This window comes from Akebia trifoliata, chromosome 3 (genome assembly GCF_017979445.1).
Source record: "Akebia trifoliata isolate Shusen 1 chromosome 3, ASM1797944v1, whole genome shotgun sequence".
NCBI lineage: Eukaryota > Viridiplantae > Streptophyta > Magnoliopsida > Ranunculales > Lardizabalaceae > Akebia > Akebia trifoliata.
The window spans coordinates 54,575,790-54,587,426 of NC_141377.1; the positions used below are offsets into that span (position 1 = coordinate 54,575,790).

The 11,637-nt window shown below is 36.2% G+C and overlaps 1 protein-coding gene across 2 annotated transcripts; it reads right to left on the reverse strand.

Moving 5' to 3' along the window:
• Positions 1-577: 577 nt before the first annotated feature.
• Positions 578-11,617, reverse strand: LOC147408044 (VASCULAR-RELATED NAC-DOMAIN 6). 2 transcript variants are annotated; one of them, XM_086436892.1, is made up of 5 exons: positions 11,193-11,617; positions 10,462-10,603; positions 6,123-6,214; positions 5,571-5,678; positions 578-944 (listed from the first exon to the last, which is right to left on the reverse strand). In XM_086436892.1, the coding sequence occupies exons 1-5, from the start codon at positions 11,490-11,492 to the stop codon at positions 732-734; spliced, it is 855 nt and encodes a 284-aa protein (XP_086293018.1). In that variant the 5' UTR covers positions 11,493-11,617; the 3' UTR covers positions 578-731. The 2 variants fall into 2 exon arrangements, with proteins under 2 accessions (XP_086293018.1, XP_086293019.1); XM_086436893.1 differs by having other exon boundaries at positions 578-949; positions 5,573-5,678; positions 11,193-11,614.
• Between the last annotated feature and the right edge of the window lie 20 nt (positions 11,618-11,637).

An 11,637-nucleotide genomic window follows, 5' to 3' on the forward strand; every position in this document is an offset into this window, starting at 1 on the left:
CAGAAGCCAAATAGCTTCAGCTGGTCATATAGAGCCCTCCGCCGCCACCACTGCATATGTTACATAGGAAAAGAGGGTGTTGAGAAGGAAGAAGAACTGTTCGACTTTAACACATGAGGTGGCAAGTTTGGCTGGGTAACATATGGAAGCTGGGCAATAAATAAATAGTTCAAGAAAGAATTCGAAATTAGAGCACAATCAGACTGTTAAATGGATCAGATTAAGATCGGATCAGGTAGATCTGGAACAGGACTCATACAAATCGAATCTGATCAAGATCAGATCCAATAATTTATTGGATCATGTCCTTATTTCATTATTTGATAGAAGTATTTACATATAACATAGATATATCAAATCAATAAAAAGCATAATCAGATTGGGATGTTTGATTCAAAATCAATCCGATAAAAGTTATTGGATGATTTCCTTGTCAAATCCCAAATCCTCAATTCATACCCCAAGTTATCCAATCGGAGTTGTGATCCAATTCCTTGGGAGCCCTACAGCTGCTTCTCTACCACAACTTATCAACTATAACCTCAAATCACACCTTTGACAACCCAAGATCCAAAAATCAAATTAAATCCAAGAGATCGATAATCTAAATTTAAGCAAAGTCTTGGATTAGTACAACAGCTACAAGACAGGTTGATAAAGAAAAACCATAATATGTAACAAAATCAAAATTCTCCAAGACAAACTCAGAAATGATGTATGTCAGGCTCTTTTCAGCCCTGAAAGTTCACAACTTTGGGTCCCTTTTTCTTCTTTGATTGTACAGGACTGTCCTTTTCAACGTCAACTTCTAAAGAAGTAGAAAAATGGGCTTTTGACTCAGAAGAGGTGCCTTTGTTGCTATTATTTGCATCTTCTGCCGTAAAATCGTCATCAAGATCATCTCCACTTATAAGTTTAGTCACTCTTGGCCTCCCCGTATATTCACCGCCTTGAAAAAAAGAAAGAATAGCAACCAGACAAATTAGACATCACGTAAATAAAACAATATTTTGAAAAATAATGTGCTCTTAGGTGTTTCAAACAAGAACATAAAACTACGAGGTGCATCCGGGCAGCAAAACATCGAGCAATGGACCGGTTTATGGAGCCTGATTGAGTCATGTAGGAGTTGTTCCTTTTTTTCTAGGGTTTCTTCTGAAGTTGTAATCCTGCACATTATCTGGGCTGCTTGTTATGAGTTATGACGCAAGATCGGACAGTTGATGTTAGTCCCATTATATTCTCTACTATGTTGCATAGAACTTGAACAATTGGAATTGGGATGTTTCGGAATCATTTTTCATAAAAAAAGTTCATTGGATATATTGTTTTGTGGCTTTTGACGTGAAATGGGTATGGGTCCCATAATATTCTCCCAAAACCCTAAATTTTCTTTTACTGTTCAAGTTCTATGCAAATTTTAATGGTTTGTATTTGATTTTAGATTTGCTCCCGAGCTCCAAGATGAGAATTTCTTTGTGTTTTCTGGCCAAATCTAAGTGTTTTTTAATTTTTTGGGTTGGAAATTAAGGTCTGGGGTATGTGTCTTGAGTTAAGACTTCAAATTTAGGGTTTTGAGAGAGTTCTAGAGAGATTTTGGCCAATTTTTCCTTGGATTTTTGAAGGCATACGAGATTATTTGGTAAAGTTGCCTTTTTAAAGGAGTTTTTTTTTTTAATAAGTTTGTGTTAGATTAGATCGAGTTCATCTCTAACTTATCTTCAGGTGGTTTTAGATAAGATTTCTAGTGGTTCTGGTTTAGATTTGACTTACGGAGAATATAAACTTTTAAATTTTGGAGGCCTCCCCATGGAGGGTTCTTTTATTAATTATTTGATATCTTTTGAGATCCCTCATGAAGGGTTCTTTACTTAAGTATTTGGTGGGCCCCACATTAATAAATGAGCGAACAATTGGAATTAGGCCCATAAGCTTAATTGCATTTATTTGTTTATATTTGAAGTCCTAACTCAAGACACATACCCCAGACCTTAATTTCCAACCCAAAAAATTAAAAAACACTCAGATTTAGCCAGAAAACACAAAGAAATTCTCATCTTAGAGCTCGGGAGCAAATCTAAAATCAAATACAAACCATTAAAATTCGTAAGAGAAATGCTCACCGCCAATCTCTGAGGGAACACATTGCCAGTAATAAACCATCAATAGTATCTAAAGGTAATCTCACTAACGTTAGAAATTAGGGTTTTTACAATGTATATTTTAGGTATTAGTAGAGAACAACTTTCGTCTGGTGGGATTGGTGTCTAACAACTTCCAATCCCGTAATCTCTTCGTAGATTTTTTTTTTGCTTTATTTGTTTAGAGTCAATTTTCAATTCCTAGACGACAAAACTAGACAGCAACTCCGTAAATCTCTCAAACAAAGATTCTTTCACTGAAAAGCCAAAAGTGGATCCACACATGCATATCGAGGTGCTTTCACTAGTGGCTCCACTAGGAATTTAAGGTTAAGCTTAACCCTATCCATTGACTTTTAAGTTAACCTTTTTGACCGATTAGTTTTGGTAGGTGGCATGCAAGACTAAGGTTTATAGTTATTTTCATATTGTTGATTGATATTGATCATATTTCATGCTCACTTGATTGATTGATCGCATATTTCACATTGTTTTCATGTCATCTTGATTGATTGGTCATGCCTAGTTTTGCTTCATTATTTAAATCCTAATTGGTGATCATATTTTTTCATGATCACTGTTCGATATTGATTGACATTTGTTGGATATTTCGAATCAGGCCCACTCATTTGGAAAACGACTCGGGCGCACCCTATCCCTTTGCACGCACTCAAAAGCATACATAGGATTTTATGATTTGCATTTGCATCATTTCTCGACCCCAAAAATCCATGTAGTGGGAACATGCGGGCTTGGACCCCCAAGGACACGGGTATATCATGCAAGAGCTACAACTTCAGTCCAGTACCTTCGGGTATATCAAACTACGACACCATGTACCGTTTGACCAGGTGAAACTGGTGGGTGATATCGATGCATCCAAGCTAAAACGACCTAAGCCTTGTCCCAACTAACCTCAATCATGTAATGAGCTTAGAGCCCAAACCTAAGAGTGGTCCCAATTAGAGCCCTAACCTAAGAGCGGTCCCAATGTTGGTTTCAGATTTTCAAATTTTAGAGATGAAAAACTATTGTTTTGCTTTCAAAATAGGCTTTTGCTATGGGAGGTCGTTTTTCGACATCTTGGAATGTTTTGGAATTAGTTTCATATATATTGGTTTGTCAAATTTTGTGAAAATTTACGAAATAATTTATTTGATTCCAAGTAGTCATTTTATGTGTTCAAAAGAGTCTTCCTAAGCGTAATGTAACCTCTAGGGGTCCAAAGAAAAATTCCCCATTTTTTTTAATATCAGAGGTTTTAACTCAATGATCTCTTGAATTAGGTCGCAATTGCTCCAAGGCATCCCAAAATATTGTCTGTGTCACCTTGGGTCCTTCATAAAAGGCATTTCAAAAGGATACCATCACCGATGTTAAGGAACCACCAAGCAAACATTTCGTTATCAAAACCAATTTTGCAATAGAAGCAAAGATGGATGAATTTCAAAATATGATGAGTGTGTCTCAAACCCAATTGGATGCTCTTAAAGCCAAGAAAGATCTGTCTTAGGCACAAGTTGATGATGAGAACCCGCAATAGGTCATAATCCCCTTCGATTTGAATAACAAAGATAAAGCGGTCCGCATTGGCTAGTCGAATGACTGAAATGGAAGTTGCATTAAAAAATATGAACAATGTGGATGGCATATCTTTGAGCCTAGAGGTAAAGACACTATTACCTGGAGTTCCTGGAGTTCGATTGCTAGAAAAATTCATCATGCCTGAGATGAAAAAAATTCAACGATGTAGGATTTGCAAAGACTCATCTCAAGGTTTACATCGAGAATATGCCCTGGCAAAGGTTAAATGAGGAACAAATGGCGCATCTCTTTCAAAGGACCTTATTTGGATCCGCTCTACATTGGTTGATGTCTCTCGACTCAGAACATGGATCTATTTGATGTGGGAGTTTTTATGAAAGTATAAGATCATCGCAAGGCTACAATTGTTAAGAAGAGATCTCGAGACGACAAGGCAGCAAACAGGGGAAACATTCACTACATTCATCGCTCGATGGAAGGCTAAAATAACCCAACTATGAGATCGTCCCCTAGAGAAGGAACAAGTCAAAATCATTCTAAAAAACCTAAAGCTAACCTATGCCTGACTCCTAATGACACAATACTTCCCAACTTTCGAGTTTCTTCTAGAAATCGAAAGTCAAGTAGAGGGTGCATTGTCCTCGGGAATCTTTGATATTCTGTATAAATCGAAAGTCAAAAAACCTGCCAACTATTCCCGCTCTAATATGAACACACCACAATTGGCCAACACTTCCATTACACTAGCTCAACGGTTTAGTCAATCCCTTGTTCAACAACTCGTCCAACCATTTTACCAAATCTCAATCCAGCAACAGTCAGTCCAATCATTCTACCAACCTCCCAAACCACAACTTGTACCACCTAGGCCCAAGAGGCAACTTTCCAAATTGAGGACGCCTTTAAGCATTGTCTTGCATAAACTTATGAAAAAAGGCCTTCGTACACCCTTACAACATCAGCCAATACCCAATCCTCTCCCATTCAATTACAGAACCGACCAATTCTATGAATACCACCAAGGGGCAGGTCATCTAACTAACAAATGTATTACCTTGCGTTATGCTGTACAAGATTGTATCGATCAGAAGAAGCTCACAATGCCTCCCCTGAAACCTAGTGTCACTACCAATCCTTTGTCAAATTACCAAAATCAACTAACCCAACCTTGAACATGATATCCTCCACCAAATCCCATCTATTCAATCCCTCCTCATCAATTCACCCAATTGGTACCAAACCATGTCCTCAACCATACGTCAATAACCCATTCGGAATACATACACCAGGCTATCCGCCACTTGCCCTAAGCCCCGAAAGCCATATTGTTTCCCCCCTCCCCACTTAATTGAACCTTCAATGTCAACCTACCACATGTTTCAAAAGGAAGATCATTCACCATTTGTGATTGAACCTAAATCTGACATGTTCCATCTCATTTGTGATGAGGTAAGACGCATGACAGAAGGGATAGATTCTTCAAACCATCAAAATAAGATTGACCATCATTTTTCAAACCTTTTGTAGAAATGTTTATGCATTTTCTTAGTTTAATACATACAGCATAAGTAGTTTGGATACTCATCACTGAATGAACACTAAATGAGTCTTCTTGCGAACTTATTGTAGTCTTCCTATCAAATAGACCCCAATAGACTATCAAATCAAATCCAAAGTTCGGAATTTGGAAAAAATGAATCCCTTAACTAATGAGATGTCCCTTTATGGTCCAACATACTAGGAACACTATTTGAAATGTAAAGACTCTTTCAAAGAAAGCAGCATAAATAAATCAATTTGTATTCTTCGAAGATAAAGAAAAAAAAAATTGACACTAAAATGCATAAGCAAAAAACATCAAATGATTGAAACTCATAAAGGATTACCTATCATTTTTCCCACTCCACTAGCAGCAATAGAATCTCGGTTGCCTTTGTTGGGGCAATCTCTAGCTAAATGTGTGATGCCACCACATATTTTACAAGAGCCACCCTGTAGAAAAAACAACTACAAGCAATTAACAGCATTTACTTCATAGTTTACAAAGCATATAAACATGTCAGAATGAACCTAAACCAAAAGAATAAAGTGGAAGTCCACATCCAGACAGCTTATCGATTTAAATCTACTCATAAATGCCAACAATGGATGAAAAGTTTTCTTCTGGAGGTTAATATACCAAAAAATTCATAAAAATCCAATTGCATTTGATAAAATTAATTTAATTCCCATACTTCTTGCAAGACCATATTAACCAAAAAACATTGGCGTTAAACACGCCACATAGAGTAGATACATATCATATCGTGGGAAACTATACATACAGAAATGCAATAGATGTTAAATATATACGAATTTCTTAAATAAGTCAAAGTGGAGTCTAATAATAAAATGAAAAGACATTTGAAATTAAAAAACAAAAAAAAGGCTAAATACCTTTGGATAAATCCCATGCTTATTTTTCGGGCAATCTTTACTCAGGTGTCCATGCTCATTACAGATAAAGCAATTGGCAAATTTTGTACCCCCTGCATCAACAAGTAGAGAAGTTGTCAGTTAGAGACTAAGAATCAATCCACAAGAGAAAAAGGAGAAGAGAGAGGGTCGAACTTGAATTAGTCCGACCCATCCTCTTCTTCTTTATTTATATTATATAAGCATGTGAACTTACACTTAAGTAAAGAAGTGGGCCCAGGAAACAAGAAATTTGTGTACTGGGGTAATGAAGAAATTTGTCTACCCCTCTACTAACCTTTTCACTTGTGCCCAAATTTTACATAAATATAATGATTAATGCTAAAAGTTGTGTATGGGCCATCTCAATCGTGAAGATGATGAGGGATCTAGTGTGGCCTACCTCTATATTTGAATTATTGAGTGTGAAAATGGCATATTGTAGTATCTCGGAATGCTATTGACAAGCTCAGAGTTGCTAGGATATTTGATTGTGCACACTGAGGAAAAGCAAGCTCTCAAATTTAGTTTTGTGGCAATTTCTTTGTCATCAGAAAAATTGAGACTATCCTAAAAGACATCCTGAAACAGTTCAAGACATTCTTGGAACATTCAATGTTCCAAGGTCAATGTATTATTCCAGTCTCAACCAAAGTCATAATGTCTTGGCCAGAATAAGCCAAGATGGTGAGAAACTTTAAGAGATGAATCTTAAAGAAGATACACCTTCATGAACCATCAGTCTTTGACAAGTTCCCAGTTCTACCTAACATTAAAAATACTTTGAAATTTGGCATTTGGTCTCAGTGCAATTCTACAAGGCACATCAAGATTTTCCTACCATGTGTACGGTCGGGATTAGATGAAAAACATTTGGTACGCAAAAGCTTCATTATTGATGGTTCCTTTGAGAGACACATGTAAAGTTTTACACTTACTCCATTAATGCATTCGTTTGGTACACAAGATTCATTATTGATGGTTTCTTTGGGAGGTACATGTAAAGTACACTTATTCCATTAATGTGTTTCTTACTCTTTGGAAACAAGATTTGAAATTTTATAATTGGGGTTTCTTAATCCATTAATATAGGTTTTATACTTATTCATATTAGTACCTTTTTCATTTAGGAATGGCACCAGGGAAGATTCGTTAATGGCGACTCTTGATCCGCCTAACAGAGGAAACCACCAATCTTTAGCTAATGTTGTTTATGGTTCTCAAGTAAGTGTCATGTGAAAGAGTGATGGCTGATTGGCTGGCCAATCCGTAGTTCAACCAATTGCTTCCGGAAGTTGTAATTTTTTTTTCAAGATGAAGACCTCGAGACTGGTTTATTAAAGTTTTGATTTGCATTGGTAGATAAGTTCTTCATACCTCTTTGGGGATCTAGATCATTTCAACTTGAGATTGAAGGTAATTAGAAGGTGATAGTAAGCTAGAAATTAATGGGATCTTGAGAGGCTTTCACAACTGAATCTCTTCATGTTCTTCTCAACTTATCCACCCGATCAGACATGACTTCAATTGGTCAAGGGTGTAAAAGTCCTAAGCGAAGAAGGGATTGTTTCTGAACCAGAACTGAGTGAATCTGTCCTCAAGGTTGGAGTTAGTCAAAGGACAAGAAGGAAGAAGTCATGGTTCAAGCTTGGACCACCTTCATGCACAAAGACTAGAAGCAAAACCAGCCAAACTAAGAAAAATGTAGAAATTATTTTGTAATGATTTCAACTATACTTTGGAATATAAGAGGCGTTTAAATGCCTCAACGTAGAGGATGCTAGAAAGTTAATAAGGGAGAATCTTCCATTGTTTGCATCTTTAATGGAGCCTATGTCAAAATCAGTCACAGGTTTCTCTAGGATTTGTGCAGTTCTAAAGGCCAAGGTATCCTTCAATAATGTCAGACATATAACAAGCATTCATCTTAGTTTCATTACCCATTGTAGGGGAAAATTTTACATGGTGCAATAATAGGCATGGAGCAAATTAAGTCTGGTGTAGCCTTGATAGAGCTCTTTTTAGCCAAAATGGGGTATATCGGTTGTAACTTGTAACTCACTGTTCAATACTTTCATTTGAACACTGCCCATTGTTGTTGTCTCTAGAGAAATCAAACTTGAGACCTTTTCAGTTCCAATTTCTAAATTTTTGGATTGAATTACAATTTCTGACTTTCTAGCAATGTACAACGGAATAAAATCAATCCCAAACTATTGTACTTCAATCACAATTGAGTCAAACTCCTTGCTAGTTGTACGAGCTTCGAAAGAAGGGTGGACTAGAAAGGTGAACCACTGGGTAAAAAGGATTAAAATGATGTTGGCCGGCTTTACTTGGGAAGTAATGCATGTCTACATGGAAGTAAACCAGACAGCCGATGCCCTTGCTTCAACAAACATTCAGTTAACGATGCATGCTAGATTTTTTTATCCAATTTTATAACCAAAGAATGTGTGACATCGTTATATGGGAGACCTTATGGACCTCGCATATTTTGTATTCTGATTCTTGTATAGTAGGAGGTAGTGCCCCTGAAATTTTGTGACATTTTAGTAACTTGATACAAATTCTTGCTTGCTTAGCAATATATATATATATATGTATATGTATGTATGGGTGGCGTTCGGAGGCCCTAAAGTGAGCCAAACATTTTTCAAAACATGGGTTAGAAGTTTTGGAATGGACTGATTTTTTCTGAGGATGATCTCTATGATGAGGAGATCATCCTCACCAAAAATCAGCCCATTCCTAAACTTCTAACCCCATCAAAAGTGATTTACAAAAATTGGACGGTCCACGATTCTTCAACTTGTAAACTAGGGTTAGAAGTTTCGAAATGATCTGGTTTTTGGTGAGGATGATCTCTTCATTGTAGAGAGCATCCTGACAAAAAATCAGCCCATTCCGAAGCTTCTAAGTCATGTTTTGAAAAATGTTTGGCACACTGTTTGGCTCTCTTTAGGGCCTCCGAACCGCTCCCATATATATGGGAGCGGTTTGGAGGCCCTAACGTTTGCCAAGTTTGGTTCCAAGTTATCTTGACCATTAGATTTGACCAGATCCAACAAAGCAAGACGTCTTCCACTTTTAAAGTAAGAATCGTTTTTATTACATAACGCCCCCTCTTCAATTTTTTTATTTTTTAATAACTCCCTCTTCTTAACTCTTCTTCTTCTCTCAGTAAACAGAGTTACAGAATCCATTAGAAAATGTCTCACTCCCATCTCTCTCTCTCAAGTTTCAGAGTTACAGAATCCATTCGAAACTCAAACGAAACCCTCTCTCTCTCTCTCTCTCTCAAGTTATAGCTCGAACGATCCGACACCATCGCCGTCTCTCTTTCTCTCAAGGTAAGAGAGGAGGAGGGAAGACTTTTTTATTCTTGCGAGACAAGCTTTTAATTAGAGTTGCTGAGACATGAGGAGTGACATTATGAAGTCAAGATATTTGACCGGTCTTTTAATTCAAGGCCCCACAAAGTTTGGGACTTTTCTGACTTAAAGTTGAGACTTTAGAGATAGAATGGAAAAATAGATAAATTTTTTTCTATACATTTGCCCGTGTTTTGTAGGATTGCTGTATATTTTTCTAAAGATCCATTTTATTCAAAATCCGTTAGATTACTCTCTTATCCCAACTCTTTGTCTGATGGAGAGCCACAAACGTGGTTGGGGCTGGTGTTTTCCACAAGGTCACCTTGGACTCGAGCTAGGGGCGTCAATGAGTTAATTCTGATTTGATTCCTTAAGAAACAAAAATGGAACCATTGAATTTTATGGATTTAATTCCTATTGATTCTATTTATGATTCTCAATTTAGTAGAACTAAAATTAAAACCATCAAATATTTTCTCCTTAAGAGAGAGAGAGAGAGAAGGAAGTGAGACGTTTTCTAATGGATTCTACAAATCTATTTACAGAGAAGAAGAAGAAGAGTTAAGAAGAGGGAGTTATTAAAAAATAAAAAAATTGAAGAGGGGGCGTTATGTAATAAAAACGATTCTTACTTTAAAAGTGGAAGACGTCTTGCTCCGTTGGATCTGGTCAAATCTAACGGTCAAGATAACTTGGAACCAAACTTGGCAAACATTAGGGCCTCCGAACCACTCCCTATATATATATAATGATAATGATAATGATAATAATTTTCATCTCATGTTTACCAAACACAACACACTGTTGTTATCCTAGACTTCTTGAACCAACACAAACTAAAAATTAGATGAAAAATAATATCACAGCTAAAATATAAATCACATAATTTTCGTCATTGCAGAACAAAAAAGAATGGAAGAAATATTTACTAGAGAGGTATATACCATCTTGAAGAGGTCGAGAGCACTTAGAAAGTGAATGTCCAGCTTCTCCACAATTATAACAGAACTTCTTTTCATTGGCCTCGTTGGTCTTGTTTGGGCAATTCTTCAAACTATGCCCACGTTGACGACAAAGCAAGCAAATCTAAAAACATATTATCAATAGTATCAGTTGTCCCTGAATCCCCAAATTCCCCTATTCTAGTATTCCAACAATAGTTTATTTGTAACAATGGGTATAAAATAACAGAATAAAACCAAGATATTATTTTTCCTTGATTAAGTAAATACCCAGACAATTAAAAAAATAAGAAAATAGTATTCAAGAAAACATGGAATTGCAAATTTTGGTATTCTAAACTTATTTTTGCCCACTAGCCCTTTTGAGGGGTTTTTATTTTTATTTGATTAAGTGAATACCCACAGACAATTAAAAAGCTACAAAATATTAAATAATTAAATTTGATATTTTAAACTTTTGTTTCTCTCACTAGCATATTTTTTTAATTCAGGTTAAAGCTCTGATTTTTCTTTGATTAAGTGAGTACCCAGGCAACTAAAAAGCGAGAAAATATGAAATAATAGATTTTGATATTAAGGGTTTTTAAAAAAAAAAATTACAACTCAGGTGAAAGATCTGATTTGTCTTTGATTAAGTGAAAACCTATGGTTCATGATTTAAAATAATAAATAATAATATTCAAGAAAATAGAGGAAGAAAAAAAAAATCAAACCTTGTTTTTCTCCCACTGAGCCTTTTGAGGGCAAAGTTTGGCAATGTGGTCTTTTGCTTTGCAGATGAAACAACTCGCACCAGGTTGCATTCCAGGGACTCTAAGAGGGTGTTTTCTGAAGGGGTTTTTGTTGGGATAGTTTAGGGTTTTGGGTCCTTTATTACTTTCTCCTCTCTTGGGTTTAAACCTCTTTTTGTTTTTTCCAGGATTTTTAGGTGGTGTTGGCTCTGGTGTTGGAAACAGTTCTGGGTTTGATTCTTTGAATTTCTTTCGAGCCAATCTCTGTCTTTGGCTCACCATCTTCTTCCCTTCAAATTCAAATCTCTGAATGAGAGTTAAAGAGAAAAACCACAAGAGAATTGGAAATAATTTTATATACTCCTCGGAGATGTTTGGCGACGCATTTAGGTCTAGTTTAAGATTCAAACAAATACTATATATAAAG

Coding starts and splice junctions, on each gene's coding strand:
- LOC147408044 (XM_086436893.1), bottom strand. CDS start 11,492: ATGGTGAGCCAAAGACAGAGATTGGCTCGAAAGAAATTCAAAGAATCA. Junction 10,604..11,192: donor CTCAGTGGGAGAAAAACAAG/GTTTGATTTTTT, acceptor ATATGTTTTTAG/ATTTGCTTGCTTTGTCGTCA. Junction 950..5,572: donor TGGAGTGGGAAAAATGATAG/GTAATCCTTTAT, acceptor CTTTTTTTCAAG/GCGGTGAATATACGGGGAGG.